The 22,492-nt window shown below is 47.4% G+C and overlaps 1 protein-coding gene across 1 annotated transcript in view; it reads left to right on the plus strand.

Annotated features, from left to right (window-relative positions):
* The window catches only part of STRADB (STE20 related adaptor beta), a 212,499-nt gene that overhangs the window by 145,806 nt on the left and 44,201 nt on the right, over window positions 1–22,492 (plus strand). The window contains exon 7 of the mRNA XM_086955255.1: window positions 12,513–12,636. Coding sequence (XP_086811381.1) covers window positions 12,513–12,636 — 124 coding nt within the window. The remainder of the gene's footprint in view (window positions 1–12,512; window positions 12,637–22,492) is intronic.

Consider the following 22,492-nt stretch of genomic DNA (forward strand, 5'->3'; position numbering starts at 1 on the left):
TGGACAGACCATTACCCGCTCATATTTGACATCCAAATCAACAAGAAACCAACACCCAGCGTTGTTTCACACATGCCTGTAGCTATTAAAGTCTGGAAGAGTATAGATCTTCAGCTTCTTAAATCATATCTGCTCTCCACTCAACCAGAAGCATCCCCAGCCCCGAATTTTGTCTCATCAAACTATTCAAACTGGCTGCACAAAGCATTAAATCTTCTGGTGCCACAAAAAACAATCTCTAAAAATCGTAGAGCCCCTTCCGCTCCTTGGTTTCCAGAAGTCCTCAGAGTACAGAAGCAACGGTGTAGAAATTTTGAGAGACATTGTCGAAAAAACTACAATAACCATGAAAAAATTCAATATAAAGACGCACTCACCAAATACAAGTTGTTGATTGTGCAGAGACAAGCAAATACTGTATTGGAAAAATCGAATCTGCATAAGATTTAAACAAACACCTATATCAAGTTGTAGCCAAATTATCGGAACAGATATTGATTTCCACCCATGTCCCTTCACAGGCCTTATGCGACTCTCTTGCTAGTTATTTTTTTGAAAAAGTTAATGACATGTACATTAACTTTTCCTCTCAACCCAAAACGAATAATCAGCTCCCAAACCTTGGCAGTACTGAACCTGAACCCTCTCCCTCTCTATTGCAATTTGATAAGATATCACCCGACCAGATCTTACATTTAATCTCCACCATTAAGTCGACTCTGCTACCGACCCCTGTCCACCAGCTATTCTAAAATCTGTTGCCGACCTTATTGCATCAATCCTATCCAACACTTGCAACGCGATGTTTACATCGGGCGTATACCCTCAGTTCTGGAAAACACAATAATTAAACCTTTGTTAAAAAAACACAATCTTGATCCCGATACAAAGAATTATAGACACATAGCCAGTTTGCCTTTCCCAGCAAAATTCTTCGAAAAAGTGATTAACATCCAGTTATCCAAGTATATTGAAAATCACCATCTCCTGGATTATACGCAATTCGGCTTCCGTTAGGGCCACGGAACTGAGACGGTGCTTATTAAAGCATCAGAAGATATCAGGATTACATTTGATCATGGGGGGGGGACCTCTGTCCTCAGACTGCTGGATCTTTCAGCTGCTTTTGACATGGTCGATCATGCCATTTTGATAGACCGTGTCACAGAAATAGGCATCAAACATACAGCTAGAGCCCTGCTGACCTCTTTTCTTAAAAATCGCAGGCGATCAGTGAATCTTGGCACCTTCAACTCTTCTCAGCTGGCCCTCCCGTGTGGTGTTCCGCAAGGTTCATCATTGAGTCCGACACTATTTAACATCTATGTGTCAGACCTAGCGAAAGTCATCAAAGCACACGGGATGGGCCTCACATCTTATGGCGATGACACTCAACTGGTGCTTGCTGTACATAATGATGGTGATGAAGTAGCAGCTAACTTCCAGAAAGGCATGTTGGCCATCAGTAGCTGGATGGCCAACAACTGCCTTAAACTTAACTCTGAGAAAACAGAGGTTATGATATTTGGCAAACTTTTGCCCAACTGGTCTTCTTCCTGGTGGCCATCTTCTTTGGGTCGCCTTTCAATACCAGGTACCAAGGTCAGAAATTTGGGCGTCATATTTGGCGACAGGCTGTCCTTCGTTCCCCATGCTAATTCCGTGGTCTCATCATCATTCCATAAATTGCGAATGATAAAAAAGATTTTACCTTTTTTACCCCTCAGAGCTGGAAAGACATTAGTAAGCACCCTAGTTATGTCTACCATTGACTATTGCAATGGTCTCCTTATTAATGCTCAGAGTAAAGTCATTCATAAACTCCAAGTGGGTCAAAACTCAACAGCCAGAATGCTATCAGGAACTCTCAAATATAAATCCATCTCACATACACTTCAACAGTATCACTGGCTCCCTGTAAAGAACTTTATAAAATGTAAAGCTCTTTGTATTGCATACAAAGCTTCACGTAACTCTGGACCATTGTTTCTGAACAAAGCCCTAAATGCTTACATTCCAAAACGGGCCTTACGCTCTTCCACAGCAAACTTGCTAAAGGTCACTCATACGAAAACAGCATCATGGGGTGACAAGCGATTCATTGTCGCCACAGCGAAACTTTGGAACTCCCTCCCAATTGATATCAAAGCCAGCCAGTCCTTACTTGCTTTTAGAAAAATGACAAAAACATGGCTGTTTAATCAATAAGTTATTCTGCTATCTGGTTCATGCTCGCTGTCCCCAGGGCCGAGACACTCACGGGTGTTTGCGTGCTTTACAAATCGCATAAATAAATAAATAAATAAAGTTGTTGGAATGTAGTTCAACTTCTTGGAGGCTAACACTGAGAACCTGCAACCTCCTACTCTAGGTTTCTGGTACCTGGGTATCACTAAACAATTGGCAGTGGCCAGATGTAAAAACCCTGGCCGGTGTATAACTAGGTTTACGTGAATAAGAAAATCTTGGGCTAAGCCATGAATAGACTTGAAGACTAAGGAGCAGACCTTACATTGGATGTTTTGTGCTATTTGGCTGCCAGTAGAGTTATTTTAACAAATGGAATGTATGCATTCTGTGGGAAACCTTTAGCACCATCCACACTGCAGCATTCTGAAGTATTTGAAGACATGTTAAATCATAGTCTGGCAGTCCTAAATAAATACTGTTACATAGTCAATTCTTCCTCCAGTCATTGCTGCCATGATTGATTTCATTGCCTCAGAAGAAAGGTCTTTATTGTTCGAAGAATAAAAACTCTTTTTGAGACTTCATTATTAATTTGCTGTCTCCTGGAGAGTTTGTGATCGTTTATTATGCCCAGACTTTTTACCATCAAACTGAGTGTAGATGCTGGGCCTTTTTTCCCATCCCAGTAAAGATCTGACCAGATTCCTGTAAGACTACAATCTCTGGGGGGCGTGGCTTGGACGGCGGTGGTGATGGCCACCTGAACCTGTCTCGCGTTGCACAGGATAGCGACTCCGTGATCTCCAAGAGTCCTAGATAACCCACGCTGCAACCCAGAGGTGCTGATTTGATCTCTGCACTCCCATGGTCCAGTTGTTCGAGTGAAAATGCGGCATTGGCAAATTTAAACCCTGAGACTGACCGTGTGCTCTCCCTGAGGACGAGCCTGAAAATGGTGCCACCCTAGCTTGAACACCGCTTGCTGGCCATATAAGATCGCAGCAAACTCGATGGTGACCCTACCTATTCTCGGGGGAAGCGCTGCTCAGGAATAGTGAGCCAAGAAGATGGTGACCCACCTGCCTTGGAGCCGTCCCCGTTAATAGCGCCGATCAAAAGGGAGCCCTGGTCCCTTTTGCCCACCTGCTGGCTGCCACCTCAATCAGCTGCGATCACCGGCGCTGAAGTTTTGTCCCTCGAGGTGAGCGCTGTTTGCCTGCGACGCGCTGATTCAAGCCGGAAAACCGAGTGAGATTTCGCCGCCAATAGTGATCTCTCCTTGCATGACCATAAAATGGCGGTCACACGGCCGCATCTCACGTTGATCTCTAAATCATAATCGGAACAATGATAAATTTAGCGTATTGCTGGCACTGCGATAATTATTTATTGGCGCTCTCCTGAAACCACCATAAGCAAAAAAAGGAGGAGGTCTTGCTACATCCGGGTGCACATAATGACCGTATGTGCTGTTGACGTCTTAGTGGAGGCAACTTGTTGAACAGGGTTTTTTTGGCTGATCTAGCTGGTGGTGCATTTCATCTAGGCGCACATAATAATTGAAGTTGTTGAATGTCAAGGACAAGATTGTTGAAACTGATTGGCTCTCCAAAGACAGTTTCAGGGATGTATGCTGCCCTACCTTTGGCTACGAATGCACCAAGTTAACTTCCAACCAAGTTACTAAGTGAGCCAATTGTTTTTTGCCACGCTGAGGAAATAGAACATTGATCACCGGGTGAGGAAGCCGTCCAGCAAGCTCCTTCCATGCCTCTGTGTGCTTATCTACCCTACTAATGCCTGCACCCAAATCTGCATCTGCCTCTTCTGCTTGTCTGAGAGATTACCTCCACCGTGCCTAACCCTACAATTGCAGCAATATCAGAAACAAAAGGTCATACCCAACGCGCACTCTAGATGCTGTTGGCCACAGTGGTGATGTTGTTTCCTAAGCAGCGTTTTCACAGTGCACAGAGTTTCGCCTGACCAACACGTGCTCTGCCAATTCTGACCTTGCCATAACTGCAAAGGCCTGTCGCAACCTGCCATACCTATCTATGCCACAGATCTACTCAGCCATCAAAAGTTGCAGTCAGGAGCCTACTCCTACATCTCTGTCACTGATCTGTTAGATCCTGCATTCACTATACCTTGTTAGTGTGGCCCGGAACCGGTCCGTCAAGGTTATAGCCAGAATTCTCCACGATAACTCTTGACGCTGTGACCCATCTTCAGCTGCCTTGCCAGGTACACATTGCTGTCCTCCTGCTATTCACTCCATAATAGCCACTGCCACTATTGGCAAGGATGCCAACATAACTTGTGTCCCGAAAGGTGCTCTTCATCTTCATTCCATCTAACTCAGTGGCGATCATCACCTCTCCAGCCTCACACTCAACCTAACATCAGTGCCGCCAGTCCTCACTACACTTCGCCTTCGTCACCTTCCAGGACGTCGGAATCTGCCGCAAAATAGTCACTTCCGTCCCAACGCCTTGGTGTCGCCTCATCCTTGCTTCTCTCTGGACCCGACAAGCCTCCAAAATGGCGGAGAGAGAGAGTAAAAATAACAAGAAAGTAAGCCCGGAACCGGCCACATCTGAATCACCCATCAAAGCCAAAGCTGACCTAACAAGCACCTTAGACATGATCCTTAAAAAGCTGGCGGAGGTCCATGACTTGGCCAAATCCACAAAAGGTAACACCGATACTATGCAATTGGAACTCACAGCGATCAGAGCTGATATGAGCTCTATGAACAAAAGCATAAGTGAGGCAGAACAAAGGATAAGTGACATAGAAGATAAAACGTCCCAGTCATGTAAGATCATACAGCACCTTCAGAGCACTACTAAAGAACTAAAACGACAAAACGCTGAGTTAGAGGATTGTAATAGGAGGGGCAATATTCGAATCTTTGGCGTGCCGGAAAATTCAGAAAAAGACGCAGAATCTTGCGTAGCCTTTCTGGAAGCATGGATCCCAACTCTCACCAGAATTGATTTTCACCATGGTCTGGAGCTGGACAGAGCCCACAGAATCCCGACATTCCTTGCCCATGGAAAAAGGCCCACGCCCACTGATATGCAAACCTCTCCGATTTCAACATACTGAGGCCATCTTACAATTTGCTTGGAAGAACCGTGTAGTGACGGCCAGAGATGACAAGGACGTCACGTAGGTTTACCTAGAAGTATTTATTTATAAAGATGCAACCACTGCGACCTCAGCCACAGCCTACGTTTCAGCAGCTTCTTCACACACCTTCCCCGGCGCACGCCTTGGAACGCTGGTCGCGGTGACATTCTAAGTGATGTCACCGCGAGCAGCTCCATCACACGCAGAGACGCCGGGGGGGGGAATGAGGAGGAAGATATCACACATCCCCCTTCCCTGCGGAAAGAAAACATTAAATACAACATGAACAGCAGAAAGCACAGGGTGACAAAGGGAAACCAGATCAGAGATGTATTACAAATTAGGACCCTAACCTGATGGAAGGAATGACTCACGGTAGGCAGAGTGGCAAAAGCTACATAATAACATATTGATCAAAATGCCTAGGGGGTCTGGTCACTCTCCTGTTGGGCCTATTGCCTGGGTGGGGGACTGATTACAGCTTCTTGGTGGTGGAACTTAGGTCCTGCCATGAGTCACCCTCTCCCCGCCTTGCACTCTCAGGGTCTTTCTCTGGCGGGTGGTACCTTACAACTCTCCCCAGGTTCCATATTTTCCCCTCCTGTGTCTTGACTGCATTCTTGAATAGTTTAGTGATTTTGGTGGGACTGCTATACCCTGACCAACTTGCCCTCCTTGTGGGGGCTCTGATCTTGATGCTATCCCCTACTTTGAATTCAACCTCCTGTGTGGCCTTGTGCGGTCATATCTTTCTTTCCTCTTTTTCATGGCTTCCTCTTGCTTCTTCAAGCTTTCTGCTCCTTTGGTTCGGTCTGACCACCCCTTGTGCCACTCCATCCACCCTGGGGTTAGCTTGGTGTTGGGTATTCTGGCGCGGAGCAGTTCGAATGGGGTGACGCCCGTCGTCTGATGCGGCGTGAACCTGTATGCTTCTAACCGCCTCCACGCCTCTTCTTTCCAGCTTATGCCACTGGCTTTGGCCAACTGGATGCTCTCCTTGAGGGTTTTGTTAAATCGCTCGACCATGCCATTGGTTTCGGGGTGGTATAAAGCGCAACGCTTGTGTCTGATGCCTCTTTCTTCAAGGAAGTCTTCCATTTCTTTCGAACATAGTTGTACCCCATTATCCGTGAGGATGTTGCTGGGCAGCCCTTCCCGGATGAACACCTCCTCTAGAAATCCGATGACTGTCTTGGTCGTGACTTCATTGACGAACTTTATCTCCGGAGAATACAAATCCACGAGCACCAAGATCTAAGGCGTCCGCAGTTCTCCAGACATAGGGCCCACGATGTCTAATGCCAACTCATCCCACGGTCCTGACGGGGGCGGCCTACACACCATAGGGGGCGTCTGTTGCCTCAGGACCTTGTCACTGTTGCTGCACGGAATGCACTCTCTGATTCTCCTTTCGGTGACCAGGTCCATATTCGGCCACCAATAGCTCTCTCTAAGTCTTTGTTTGGTCTTGGTGATGCCCAAATGCCCTTCGTGGGCTATCTCGACCAGGTTGTCTCTCACTGTTGCAGGTGGCACCAGTCTCGTTCCCCTGAATAGGCATCCGTCTACTATGGACAACTCATCCTTAATGGCCAGGTATGGCCGCAGGTTTTCATCCCGCTTGTCTCCGTGCTTCCATCCGCCTTTCATTCTTATGCAAATCTCCTCCAGTATCTTGTCCTCTTCCAACGCCTTTCTCCATGTTTCTTCTCCCAATGCTCTCTGGATGGTGCAGACATCCTCCAACTGAAGACCCTCCTCTTCTTCATCCGACTTCTCTTGCCTCTCTCTTGCCTCTTCATCACTGACGAGTCTGGATAGACAGTCAGCTGCAAGGTTTTGCGTTCCTGGGACGTACTCGACGTCGAAAGTGTATTCTTGAAGGCTGACCACCCACCGCCTTATCCTGCTGGAGATGGCATCCAGACCTTTCTTGCTGAATACTTCCACCAACGGCTTGTGGTCAGTTCGAAGAGTGAACTGAGTTCCCCACAGGAAGTCTCTGAACTTCCCCACTGCCCAGGATACTGCTAAGGCCTCTTTTTCGATCACCGAGTAGTTGTTCTCGGACTTCTGGAGTGACCTTGAGGCGAAGGCTATGGTTTCTTCTCCTTCTTCACCTACTTGGGTGAGGACAGCTCCCAGTCCTTTGGCGCTTGCATCGGTGGTGACTACCGTTGCCCGGTTGGGTATATATGACTTCAAGCTGGGGGCCTCTGCAAGTGCCCTCCTTACATCCTCAAACTCCCTCTGGCACTCCTGACTCCATTTGAATTCATTCTCCTTTTTTAACAGTAGCCTGATGGCGTAAGTCCTTCCTGCCAGGTTTCTAATCAACTTCCCGTAGAACTCCAACATCCCCATGAATGACTTGATTTCGTCCTTGCTCTTGGGGGGTGTCAGATTAACGATGGTGTTTTGCAGTTTGGCCTTGGGACATATACCTTCTGTCGTCACCTTGTGCCCCAGGAAGTCTAACTCTGCACAGCCAAACACACACTTGTCTTTTTTCACAGTAAGGCCTTGTGACTGGAACCTCCCAAGCACGCATCTCAGTCTTTCATCGTGCTCTTCATGGTTCTTGGCGAATATGAGCACGTCATCCTGGTAACACATGACGCCTGGGATGCCCTTCAAGATGTTGCCCATGATTCTCTGAAACACGGCGGCCGCCGAGACTAGCCCGAAAGGCATCCTTTTAAACTTGTATGCGCCCATTGGTGTCACAAATGCTGTGAGTTCCTGCGACTCCTCGTGTAATTTTATTTGGAAATATGCCGAGGTGAGATCGAGAGTGGAAAATACCTTAGCACCCTCTAGCATGCTCATCATTTGGGTGATGTTCGGCAAGGGGTATTGGTCGACCACGACCTCTTTGTTCAATGCCCTTAAGTCGATGCAGAGCCGGACCGACCCATCCTTCTTCTTTGCGGCCACGATGGGTGCCAACCATTCAGTCGCTTCCACCGGTTCAATGACTCCGGCCTTGCACAATTTCTCCAATTCGGACTTCACCTCCTCCTGGATTGCAATGGGGAGTTTCCTAACTTTAGCCACGACTGGCCTGGCGTTCTCCTTCAATCTTATTTTGTGACAGTAGTTTTTTAGGCATCCTAGTTCTTCTCTAAACACCTCTTTGAACTCTGTTACAATGTCAGCCTTGTGTTCTTGTATCTCTTGTATCAAGATCTGGGGATTACTGTTGGGATTTAAATAGACCCCTAGCTCCTTCTGTGCTTGCCCACCAAGATGTTGTCTCCTACAGTGGACACATACACTTTGGAGACCGTTGCTCTGTTGCTGTATTCAATTTTCCCTAGAAAATACCCTTTCATCGAGATGGGGCGACCAGCATACCCCCCTGGCCTTAAATCCATTTTCCTCAAAGTTATCATTCCCTTTGACACTCGTGAGAACTCCTTTGCATTGATAATAGTTATTCTAGAACAGGAGTCGAACAATGCTTCCAGGTCAATCTCCCCTACTTTTATGGTGTCCTTGGGGCTGCTGACCTGACCTCCCTCAACCTGCACCACTATTTCCGCACACATAGAGTCGCTGGGACTTGGGACCTGCAACTCTTGTACTTGCACCACGATCTCGTCGCACACTACATTCGTCCTGTCTCTACTCTGTCTACTGACTCCCTGCCCACTCTTGCAGTATTGCTTGAAATGTCCTTTCTTACCACACTTGTTACACGTGAACCTGAGGGCGGGGCACTCTTTGTCGTTGGCTAGCTGCCCTTGCTTGCCACACCTATAGCAGGTACCCTTGAACGATCCCCCCCAATCTGCCCTCCTTCTGTTCTCTGCCTGCTACCTTCTGGCCTTTGACCACTGACACTGCCTCACATTCGGTCACCACTTCACTGACATTGGTCTTTTCATCGTTTTTCTTTTCCCCTGCGTCTTGCTTTATCTCCTTGACACACTGCAGCATATGCTCCACCTGCTTGGCTATTATGAGAACCTCTCTCAACGGCGGGTCATCCTTGAGCCATAACTCTTCACGCACTCGCTCCATCCTACAAGCCAAAACAAATTGGTCCCTAATTCTTTCCTCACTTGCACCACCGAACTTGCAAGTGGCAGCTAATTTCCTCAAGTCAGACACAAAATATTCTATTGACTCTCCCTCCTTCTGTGCTCTTTTCCCAAAGTGGTACTTGATGCCTCCATCCGTCGTTCACATTGGGAACCGATATGGCATAACCCTACGGTGCTCTACAAAGACAAACTAATATACAACCGCCTCTGGGTAGAAAAGGGCATTTTTCCCCACACCAACTATATGAAGGCGCTTACCCCCTATCGTTCAAAGATCTTCAATCCAAATATAACCTTAACGCTCTTGAGTTCTAGTCCTTCCTGCACATAAAATCAGAGATCACCAGAGCAAATCTCTCTTCTACCTCTCCCTCCCTTCCGTCCTACTTAGCCAGATTAAACAGGCTGGGTCACCAGGTGTCATGGATCTATAAACTCTTAAGAACACAGCACTCCACTCTCACTGCTCATGTCAAAGAGTTCTGGACATCCTGCTCTTCCTTCTCCATCTCAGACATGAATTGGGACAAAACTTGGGATTCCTGCATGCAACACAAAATCAACCCCACATTATCCCACACTAAATTCTGGCTTCTCCATAAAGCCTTTTGGACGCCGGCGCGTCTCTTTGCCCACAACATTAGGTCTGACGCTTTCTGCTGGTACTGTAATTGTGCAGAGGGTGACCTAGACCACCTTATTCTCCAATGTGAATGTGTTGCTCCATTCTGGAATAAAGTCTTTGAATTTACTGATAAAGTCTTTTCTTTCTTTCCACCCAGGGAGCTACCCTAACTGGTCTTTGGGTTTCTCGAAGCTAAGTCCCTCAACAACAATGATAGGGCACTATTTGACCTTTTACTCACCGCTGCAGTAAAGGTGGTCCTCAAGAATTGGAAAGATACCCGGCACGCTAATTATGCCTGCTGGTTAAATTGGGTACTTAGTCTCCATGGCGCCGACAACACGGACCTTATGCAATCCCCTTGGCGCCCCCCACGCAGGCACTTGTGGTCTATCCTTAACAATTATTTTAGTGCCCACAAGCCTCCATGAACCAACCTCTTGCTCCCTTTACCACATCCTAGCCATCTTAACCTCCCATGCAACATTTCATCCGTGGCGGGATTTGCCTTTCTGCATAACCAAACATAATGCTGCTTACTTTCTTTGATGTCAACAAACTGTGATCCATTCATGTGTTGCTACTGCCGACTCCGTTACTATATGTGCTGACTCTTATATGTTGTGTTTCCTTTACTTTAGTATTTTGTGTTGTATTAATTTGTAATAAGTTTGTTTATTGGTACTCAATGTCTTCCATTTCAGCTCTTATCCAATCAGGACATCTAATCTGTATGTCTTAGATTAATTTGCTATTTACTGTATGTACCACATATGATCGATTTTCATCTTTTATTGTATTTTGCTGTTTTGTTCTTTATGTCTGAAACTACCAATAACATTTTTCTGAAATAAAAAGACTACAATCTCTGTTTTTCTACATTTAGCTTGAAGATGTTTATCTCCATCCATCCATATAGAAAGGGCATAGTGTCTTGAAAGCAGCACTGAGGAGACTCCCTGTTCTCTAGACATCTGAGGGTCATCTGCATAGTTTAAAATGCGGCCCCCTCTTCTAGCAAGCCCCATTATCAGTGGCTGTATATAGATGTTAAACAAGTGAGGTGACAGCACCGATCCCTGAGGAACTCCACAGGTGAACTTGGCCTTCGCAGCAGTGCATAATACCTTATCGTGTTTCCAGACATTCACTTTGCTATTTCCTAAAATCACTGCTAAGTCATTGAAAGACGTGAATCACCTCAGTTTCTTTAATGGTTGGGTTTATCGCCCAGTGGCTCAACTGGTATTATCTATGCCGTTCTTTTTTTGATATTTTAAACATCTGTTAACCCTTTTCAAAGTTCTCAAACTATCTAATCTGGCCCATACATAAAACCAGCCTTTTTTTAAATGTGTTCAATCTGACTGTAGTACAATATCTGAGGTCTTGCATAATTTGGAAATCAAAAGATATGGATCCGTCGGCATTGTTCTACCCCTGTGCACCCAATGATGCGAATATGCCTTCTCGGACTGGTAAGCTTTATTGGTCTAAACTATGGTAGAAAGGTAAACAGATGGGTAACCCTGATCATCTATTGAGGCTATCTATCCATGGCCTTGGATTCAGCTAAATAACATTCATTTGTATATGTAACAAATGATGGTCAAAGTGGCCTCGGACAGGGCTGTGCCCTCGCCATGCTTTTATTTTCAGTGCCTGTAACAGATTTGTCAGAATATCTACAAACATGCTATTTTCTCTGGATAAATGTCACAAAAACACTCCGAGGAAAAGTACATTTGTTTTTTGTGGAGGACTGCTGGAGAATGTACATAAATAACATTATCTAGTTTTCAGACAAATCTTAATGTGGAAAGAACGTGGGCAACTACAAGTCTCTAGTTCATTATTACTTTGCACGGATCTTCAGAGATTTTAATTGGTAATGGGGCAAACAGTGTATTGGCATCATAAACAGAATGAACGAATCCAAATTACAAGTCTTTTTTGTTTCTATAGATTCGAATGCATTCCTTCAGTTCCCTAACAACAATAAATCTAGAAGAAAGCAAATTATGAACACATTATTTAAACCATATTTTAACATGCGAACGAAACCGAATACGTTATTTTACTTTGGATACATATTAATAGACCTGTATTAGAGGTAAATATTGCAGATGTAGGTACAATGAAGTTTTACTTCGATACCAGATTGTGAAGAGAACTTTATTGTCTCGATGTTGTCCGTTAAGATGTTCAGGGCATTAAGTGTATGGTATTGGTTTGCAAATGCTTAAACATTGATTGAAAAATATGTTTTAAACTGCACACTTTTAATAGAAGATTTACTGAACAATGGCTCTGCAAAATTCACATTGTCCAAAATAAGTGAATATTTGAAATGGACTTTGATTTTTTTAATATATATTAAAAAAGCTTTTTTTTAAATATGAATTGCAATGTTAAGTTCCTTCTTCTGTGGAAATAGGGTTGATTATTCTCGATAAATATAGCATAATGAACTCCTGTAATGCCATCAGTTGTATTGCTTTTTTTTTTAGGCTCGGCCAGTCACCTCTTGAGGACCTGCTTCCCAGAAGGAATGAGTGAAACCCTGATAGCGCATATCCTGTACGGAGCTATCCAGGGACTGAATTACCTGCACAAAAATGACTGCATTCACAGGTACGAAGCAAGTTGAATCTGTGGGCTCCTGTCGAAGACTGTGCAGCATCCGGTCGGGGAATTTTTTTCAGACCATAAATAAAGATGATAAGGGCAATATTGCGTACACAGCAGCAAGCTGCCATAGAAATATCTCCTTTAAAGCAATTATTTGGCAGCTTCCAGTGAGATTATGGATCACCAGACATCCAATAAACAATATATTTTGAGTGGTAAACTGGTTAGAGACTGGGAAAGGGTATAGGTGGTTTCCACAGTTGTGAGAAGTTGGCCTGATAGGTAGTGTTTCCAATTCTGGAACCACTGGTTATCAGTCCAAGCAAACCCCAAAGATGTCAGGTTGTAAGTCAACCTTGTAGACAAGCTATCCTAGTGGTAGCATGGACTAAGCAGCCTTAAAGGCTTAACTTAAGAGGTCGTGTTAAGCGAGCTTGTTTTACCACATACAATCCTGTAATCAAATGAAAGGACACCACACAAGTATATATTATAAAAATATATGTATTTATTACTAAATTACTCCCCAGTACTCTTTATGAGGAAAGGGGCACAAGCGTTAAATCAAAAGCACTGTTACACATATAAAGTTGGCACAATTATGGCTGAGGGCGGGGGGCCACTCAGACCATATATCAAAAAAGTGGTATAAGTAACACTTTACGAACAATGGTTAGGTCTAGGGCCTAGAGATTCGCTGGGAGCAGTCAGGACAAGCAATGAAGAAGTCGGGAGTAGCCCACAGGAGACGGATGCAGCACGGAAAGTGCAGCGCGCACCAATGCACTGACAATGGTGCGTAAAAGTCAATTAAAGTGAATAAAAAGATACTTCCGCTGAACCTAGGAACACAAAACTTTAGACACAGACCCTAGAGGTGTGTACCAGTGTAAAGACACCGGCGTTGCAAAGTTACCTCACCCACAGGCCGTGGGTGCACAGGGTCGAAGTGGCGTCGGGTTCTGTCACGCAGGTTCTGGGTGCTTGGAGCTGTTGCAGCTGCAGGCGCTGTGAAGCAGAAGTGTCCGGTGCGATCCAAGGGTGGATCGATGTAGAAAAGTACCTGAAAGCAGAGGGGACAGAGTCTGGGTCACTCAGCAGTGACCAGGGTGGAACCAGGACGGAACCAGGCAATGTCGGGCGCAATCAGGCGGTTGTCGATAGGCTTCTCTCCGCTGTCACGTGGGCTCTGGGGCATCTGCGACGTCCAGGAGCAGGTCACGATCTGTCCCACGTAGGCTCTCGCCGTCAGCACCGTCGGCTTGAAGATTGTAGCAAACAGCACTTGGCAAAAGCAATCCACGCGGAACCGGGAGATTGCTTATCACTCGAACCAGGAGGGTCAGAGTGGGTGCTCCTTTTCACAGGAGCTGGTGCAGATCTGGAGCAACCAGAAAAGCAAGTCGTATTTCGAAGTTCGTCGGCACAGGGGCCACAAGCCAGCTGGCAAGTGACCGGGCCAACGCGTCGAGCGCACACAAGCAGAAGGGCCCCACGCAGCACTCGTCGAGTGTGGAGGGGTGAGCTTTGGTGCAAGTGGAGCTCGGGGCTGGGGCTTCTCAAACCCCGGTGTACAGCTTCGAGGGTCACTCGTGGGCCGCACGGTCAGCGTCTCGTGGCCTTTTCAAGATGGCGTGCCCCACGCTTCCGGTCGCCTCCACGGGTCTCAGCTCTGCAGGGACTGTGGATCGGGCAGGTAGAAGGCAGGCAAGCTTGATCTCGTCGATCTCTGTCGCTCGAGTTCCGGCGGGAACTGCAACAAAGCAAGGGTCGAGGGCTGGATGGTGCCTGTTTGCACAGGGTGGTCACTCCTTGACCACAAGGGAGATTCTTCAGTCTTCTCACGTCGTGTAGAAAGTCGAAGGGTCCAGATTTCGTTTCTTATGTTTCTTCAGGATGATCTGAGGTCCGTTGGGACTGCTCCCCCTCTTATTCGAATCTAGGGGGTTGGACATCCTGCTAGGTCCCCTCCTATGGGTGGGACCCAGGAAGGGGGTGGTTACACCCCTCTCCTTTGATCCTGGCCGCGCTGGGACAGGGGCTGGGAGGCCCCAGAACCGGTTTGGCCGGATCCTGCAAGGGGCAGCCTTGTGCTCCCCAGGCAGTGTCTGGTTTCATTGAAACCTCCCTACTCCAATCCACTATCTCCTGTCTGGGGTGGTTTGACACCGCCCTGTGACAGGAAACTCTTTGTCCAGGCCTCCTCTGCCGGGTTTCGGTCAGCAGCAGGAGGTCAGACCCGTGTCTGTGGCAGGGGCATCCATTTTGTGGATCTGAGGCTCATTTTAAATCAACCGCGTTTCAGTAAAGTAACATGTCTTCTCCCTCTAGAAGGGTGGAATGCTATCCCCGTCGCCAGAACTGGCGAGGGGATAGTATTCCAATTCGTATGACACCTTACACGACATGTTTTGATAAAGCCAAACCAAAGTTGCTATATAACCGCGAGGATTATAATGCGCTTAAGAGTATATGGTATGGCATTATCCCGGATCAGCTTAGGGAGTTGTTCCCGACAGCTGCAGACAGGCTCAGCTCATGCCAGAGCACCATCTCACATAAAACCACGCACTCTGCCTCCAGGATTGATGAGGCCTTCCATAGGAGTGGCTTACAGGCTATATATGTGTCCAGATATAGGTTTAGATATAGGTATACTATATCTAAGCAAGGGGTGATTACACCCACTTGCCCCAGCTGAGTGATCAGCCAGTTGTGTCAATTTAAGAACCAGCCAGGGGTGGCAAAAGCTATGCTTCAGCCCCTGGTAGGCCTTGGTGGCACCTATGCCCTGGGCACCTATAGTGCATGGTACAGGGGCTGACAAGGAGTCCATTTCCAATTGTGGTATGTACCTATAGCACATGTATTATAAATTTAGAGAGAGAACAGCAGGCTGGGGGTCTGATTAGCAGGCCCACAGCCTCAGTAAGTCGAAAACCAGTGAAGCAAAAAGCAAAAATTGGGGTGACCATAGGATAGCAGACCCTACTCTCCTACATAACCCCCCCCCAAACGCAGGGACATTAAACTTAACCTTGACCAGATAAGTCTTCATGTTCTAAGTGGAAGTACCTGGAGAGACCATCTGCATTACCATGGTCAGTCCCTGGGCGGTGCTCCACTGTAAAGTCCATCCCCTGTAGGGAAATGGACCACCTGAGCAGTTTGGGATTTTCACCCTTCATCTGATTTAGCCACAAGAGGGGCTTATGGTCTGTCTGAATTAGGAAGTGAGTACCAAACAAGTATGGCCTCAACTTCTTCAGGGCCCAAACCACAGCAAAGGCCTCCCTCTCAATAGCTGACCAACGTTTCTCCCTGGGGGTCAGCCTTCTGCTAATAAAAGCAATGGGCTGGTCTTGACCATCTTGATTAAGTTGTGAAAGCACAGCTCCCACCCCCAACTCAGAAGCATCTGTCTGTACAATGAACTGTTTGGAGTAGTCAGGACTCTTCAGGATAGGTGCAGAGCACATGGCCTTCTTCAGGTCATCAAATGCCTTTTGACAGCTAACTGTCCACTGAACCTTTTTGGGCATCTTCTTGGATGTCAAGTCATTCAATGGTGTCACAATGGACCCATAGTTCTTTACAAATTTTCTGTAATACCCAGTCAGGCCCAAGAAGGCTCTGACTTGTGTCTGGGTAGTTGGAGGAGTCCAGTCCTGTATGGTCTGGATCTTGCTCTCCAGTGGTTGAACTTGACCCCCACCTACTAGGTGGCCCAAGTACACAACCTTGCTCTGCCCTATCTGGCACTTAGTAGCCTTGATAGTCAGGCCTGCCTTTTGCAGGGCCTCCAGAACCTTCTTCAGGTGGATCAGGTGATCCTCCCAGGTGGAGCTAAAGACAGCAATATCATCTAGATATGCTGCACAAAAGTCATCCAGCCCAGCAAGGACTTGGTTCACCAACCTTTGGAAAGTGGCAGGTGCATTCTTCAAACCAAAGGGCATTACCACAAACTGATAATGCCCACTAGGGGTAGAGAATGCTGTTTTGGCTTTTGACTCCTCAGCTAGTCTGATTTGCCAGTAGCCAGCTGTCAAATCAAATGTGCTCAGAAACTTGGCAGAAGCCAATTTATCAATGAGCTCATCTGCTCTTGGAATGGGATGAGCATCTGTCCTAGTGACAGCATTGAGACCTCTGTAGTCCACACAAAACCTCATTTCTCTCTTTCCATCTTTGGTATGAGGTTTTGGCACAAGGACCACTGGGCTAGCCCATGGGCTCTCTGATGGCTCAATCACTCCAAGCTCCAACATCTTTTGCACCTCAGCCTTTATACAATCCCTGACATGGTCAGGTTGCCTGTAGATTTTATTCTTCACAGGCAGATTGTCACCAGTATCCACCTCATGGGTGCACCAGCTAGTCTGACTGGGTGTGAGTGAAAACAAGTGTCTGTGGGCCTGCAACACCTGTCTGCAGTCCACCTGTTGCTGCTCAGTGAGGCTGCCTGCCAAGGCTACTCCATCAACTGAACCATCATCAGGGTTCTGGGAAAGCAGGTCTGGGAGAGGGTCACTCTCTTCCTCCTGTTCCCCATCTGTGGCCATGAGGAGACTCATGTCCTCCCTGTCAACAAATGCTTTCAAACGATTGACATGGAGCACCCTGTGGGGGCTCCTAGGGGTGCCAAAGTCAACCAGGTAGGTGACTTCTCCCTTCTTTTCAATGATAGGGTAGGGTCCAGTCCATTGGTCCTGGAGAGCTGCTGGCCCCACTGGGTCCAACACCCACACCTTCTGCCCTGGCTGGTACTCAACCAGAACAGCCTTTTGGTCATGCCAGGCTTTCTGTAATTCCTGACTGGCCTCAAGGTTTTTGGATGCTCTCTCCATGTATTCAGCCATCCTGGAGCGGAGACCAAGTACATAATCCACAATGTCTAGTTTAGGCTTTTTGAGAGGTAACTCCCATCCTTCCTTCACCAAACTCAATGGACCTCTTACAGGGTGGCCAAACAAAAGTTCAAAAGGGCTGTAGCCAACCCCCTTCTGTGGGACCTCTCTGTAAGCAAAGAGCAAGCAGGGTAAAAGGATGTCCCATTTCCGCCTAAGCTTCTCTGGTAAACCTTTTATCATTCCCTTTAGGGTCTTGTTGAACCTTTCCACAAGCCCATTGCACTGTGGATGGTAGGGTGTGGTAAACTTATAGTTTACTCCACACTCTTTCCACATTGCTTTTAAGTATCCAGACATGAAGTTGGTACCTCTGTCTGAAAGAACCTCCTTTGGAAAGCCCACTCTTGAGAAAACTGCAATGAGGGCTTTTGCCACCACAGGAGCTGTGGTGGTCCTCAGGGGAATTGCTTCTGGGTACCTGGTGGCATGATCCACTACCACCAGTATAAATCTGTGCCCAGATGCTGTTTGAGGATCCATGGGACCCACAATGTCTATTCCAACTCTTTCAAAGGGTACCCCCACCACAGGTAGTGGTATCAGGGGGGCCTTTGTTGTGCCACCTGACTTACCACTGGCTTGGCAAGTGACACAGGAGCGACAAAACTCCTTGACATTTTCTGACATGTGAGGCCAGTGAAAGTGTGGAACAAGCCTGTCCCAAGTCTTATTCTGGCCTAAGTGTCCTGCAAGGGGAATATCATGGGCCAAGGTAAGAAGGAAGCCCCTAAACTTCAAAGGTATAACCAACCTCCTGGTTGTGCCAGGCTTGGGGTCTCTAGCCTCTGAATAAAGGAGTCCTTCATCCCAATACACTTTATGGGTACCTTGAGCATTCCCTGCAGCCTCAGCAGCAGCTTGCTGTCTGAGGGGTTCAAGTGAAGGGCAATCTAATTGGGCCTGCCCCAGGTCTGCCCTTGAGGGTCCCCCTGTCCCCAGAAACTCAACCTGATCAGGTTCAAGCTCCTCAGAGACAGTCTCCTCTTGGACTGCAGAATCAGTTTCCTGTGAAACCTGATCCTCAACCTGGGGCAAGTGGGAAGGCACAGCCTTAACCCTCTTGCTCCTTCTCTTGGGTTGTGGTTGGTCTATTGTTTCAAGATCCACCACTGGTTCAGGAAGGCACTTCTTAGCCTGAGACCTTGTCACTGCAAGGACATGAGCTGAAATCCCTAGCATTTCTGCATGAGTCCTGTACTCCACTTCTGACCAAACTGAGCTTTCAAGATCATTGCCTAACAGACAGTCTACTGGGAGGTCTGCACTCACAACAACTTTCTTTAGGCCATCTACCCCTCCCCAGGAGAAGTTCACAACAGCCACACTATGGGAAGTAGTGGAGTTGCTTGCATTGGTCACTAGGTAACTTTCACCTAGTACAATTTGTCCAGGGTCCACAAAGCCAGGTGCCACCATTGTGACACTGGCACAAGTGTCCCTGTAGGCCTGAGCCAGTTTCTCATTAATTAAGGGAGTCTGCCTATATTTGCCCAGGTTACTGGGGCTTACTGCAGTGGGCAAAGGTATGTCCACATCATATAGGAGAACTGCCTGTGTGGGGATTCTGACTAGGCCAGATTCCACCTCAGTACCCAGGGTCAACCCTACTAAACCCTTTGGCTGTGTACCACCACTGCTGACTGTACTAGGGGGTGCAGTTGCTTTAGGAGCTGCAGTGGTGGGGACTGGATTTTTCTTAGTGCATTCACTGCCCCAGTGTGAAACTGATTTGCAGGTATTACACCAAGGTTTCTTTGGGCCATCGTTCTTCTTTTTCTTGTTTCCATTTTGGGAACCCCCCTCCTTATTGCTAGTTTGGGGGCCTGAAGACTTCTGGTCCTTTTCTTTATCTTTCTGATTCCCACCCTTCTGGTCTGTTTTCTTCTGGTCACCTTGGTTCTGGTTTTTCTGCTTAATCCTTGTTCTGACCCATTTGTCTGCCTTCTTTCCCAATTCTTGGGGAGAGGTCAAATCAGAGTCAACAAGGTATTGATGCAACAGCTGGTTCTGACAGTTATTAAGGATCTGTTCTCTCATCATAAGATTGTACAATCCTGTATAGTCTGAAACTTTACTTCCCTGCAGCCAACCCTCCAGAGCCTTAGTGGCACAATCTACAAAATCAGTCCAGTCCTGAGTCTGTGCTTTTTGGGTGTCTCTGAACAACAACCTGTATTGCTCAGTGGTTAGGCCAAACCCTTCAATAAGAGCACTCTTCAGAACAGAGTAGTTTTTGGCATCCTCAGGTCTAACAGTGAGGAGCCTGTCCCTCCCTTTCTCAGAAAAGGAGTACCATAAAATTGCTGCCCACTGATCCTCAGGGACCTGCTGTACCATGCAGGCCCTCTCAAGAGCAGTCATCCATTTGTGGATATCATCCCCTTCCTTGTAGGGGGGCACAATTTTTGTCAGGTTTCTATTGTCATAGGCCCTGTCTTTTTCTTTAGGAACTTTGCTGCCACCAGTGGCATCTAAGCCACACAATTTTTTCTCTCTTGCTAAAGCAAGTTTAGCTTGAGCCAAGGCTACCTCTTCCCTTTCTATTTGGAGTTGGACAGCCCTCATCCTGGCCCTATGCTCTATTCTCTGGGAGGAAGTCATTCCTCTTTGAGATTCTCTTGAGGCACTAGAAAGGTGAGAGTCCCTTGACAGAGATCTCTCCCTTCTATTACCTGGGAGAATTTGGTTATGAGATCTGGAGTGGTGCTGGCCCCCTCCATTCCCATGTAGGTCCAAGTTGGCCTGGTTAAGCCTGGCAACCTGTACCTGGTTTCCCACCTGATCCTGATCTTCAGGCTCTTCTACATCAGAGCCTTCCTCTGGGTCTTCCTCTTCCTCCTCTACTCCTTCTTGAAGATCCTCATTCTCAGGGGAGTTTATCCCTTCCTCTGTTTCTAAGGGAGTCTGAATCGCCTTATCTAGGTCATCCTTTTCTAGGAGAGCTATTAGGGAAGGAATGGTAGGGCCTCTGCCCTTTTTTAGCCCCCTGGCCGTGCACAAGGCACTCAGGTCTTTGTGGCTAAGGTTGTCATATCTGGATGTTGTCCCTATAGGATCAACTATTACAGGAGCAGAGCCTGAAGCTCTACCTGTATCAGACATGACTGCTAGTGAGGTGTAAGTGGTGCACTTACCTACACTAAGTGGTTTCCTACTGTACCTTGCTAGTGAGTTGTAGTCAGGGTGTGCTAATCCCTTTAATCTACAACTACTAAGTTCAGTAGAACTTAATATGCTAAGCTTTTGATTTATATGTACCTAGAGGTACTTGATGTGATCTTTCAATTTGATAAAGATTGTAATGGTAAAACAAACAGCAAGCTCAAATCCGCACCGCTGCACACCAATGTGAGAAGTTGGCCTGATAGGTAGTGTTTCCAATTCTGGAACCACTGGTTATCAGTCCAAGCAAACCCCAAAGATGTCAGGTTGTAAGTCAACCTTGTAGACAAGCTATCCTAGTGGTAGCATGGACTAAGCAGCCTTAAAGGCTTAACTTAAGAGGTCGTGTTAAGCGAGCTTGTTTTACCACATACAATCCTGTAATCAAATGAAAGGACACCACACAAGTATATATTATAAAAATATATGTATTTATTACTAAATTACTCCCCAGTACTCTTTATGAGGAAAGGGGCACAAGCGTTAAATCAAAAGCACTGTTACACATATAAAGTTGGCACAATTATGGCTGAGGGCGGGGGGCCACTCAGACCATATATCAAAAAAGTGGTATAAGTAACACTTTACGAACAATGGTTAGGTCTAGGGCCTAGAGATTCGCTGGGAGCAGTCAGGACAAGCAATGAAGAAGTCGGGAGTAGCCCACAGGAGACGGATGCAGCACGGAAAGTGCAGCGCGCACCAATGCACTGACAATGGTGCGTAAAAGTCAATTAAAGTGAATAAAAAGATACTTCCGCTGAACCTAGGAACACAAAACTTTAGACACAGACCCTAGAGGTGTGTACCAGTGTAAAGACACCGGCGTTGCAAAGTTACCTCACCCACAGGCCGTGGGTGCACAGGGTCGAAGTGGCGTCGGGTTCTGTCACGCAGGTTCTGGGTGCTTGGAGCTGTTGCAGCTGCAGGCGCTGTGAAGCAGAAGTGTCCGGTGCGATCCAAGGGTGGATCGATGTAGAAAAGTACCTGAAAGCAGAGGGGACAGAGTCTGGGTCACTCAGCAGTGACCAGGGTGGAACCAGGACGGAACCAGGCAATGTCGGGCGCAATCAGGCGGTTGTCGATAGGCTTCTCTCCGCTGTCACGTGGGCTCTGGGGCATCTGCGACGTCCAGGAGCAGGTCACGATCTGTCCCACGTAGGCTCTCGCCGTCAGCACCGTCGGCTTGAAGATTGTAGCAAACAGCACTTGGCAAAAGCAATCCACGCGGAACCGGGAGATTGCTTATCACTCGAACCAGGAGGGTCAGAGTGGGTGCTCCTTTTCACAGGAGCTGGTGCAGATCTGGAGCAACCAGAAAAGCAAGTCGTATTTCGAAGTTCGTCGGCACAGGGGCCACAAGCCAGCTGGCAAGTGACCGGGCCAACGCGTCGAGCGCACACAAGCAGAAGGGCCCCACGCAGCACTCGTCGAGTGTGGAGGGGTGAGCTTTGGTGCAAGTGGAGCTCGGGGCTGGGGCTTCTCAAACCCCGGTGTACAGCTTCGAGGGTCACTCGTGGGCCGCACGGTCAGCGTCTCGTGGCCTTTTCAAGATGGCGTGCCCCACGCTTCCGGTCGCCTCCACGGGTCTCAGCTCTGCAGGGACTGTGGATCGGGCAGGTAGAAGGCAGGCAAGCTTGATCTCGTCGATCTCTGTCGCTCGAGTTCCGGCGGGAACTGCAACAAAGCAAGGGTCGAGGGCTGGATGGTGCCTGTTTGCACAGGGTGGTCACTCCTTGACCACAAGGGAGATTCTTCAGTCTTCTCACGTCGTGTAGAAAGTC

The sequence above is a fragment of the Lissotriton vulgaris genome, chromosome 2_1 (genome assembly GCF_964263255.1).
Source record: "Lissotriton vulgaris chromosome 2_1, aLisVul1.2, whole genome shotgun sequence".
Taxonomy (NCBI): Eukaryota; Metazoa; Chordata; class Amphibia; order Caudata; family Salamandridae; genus Lissotriton; species Lissotriton vulgaris.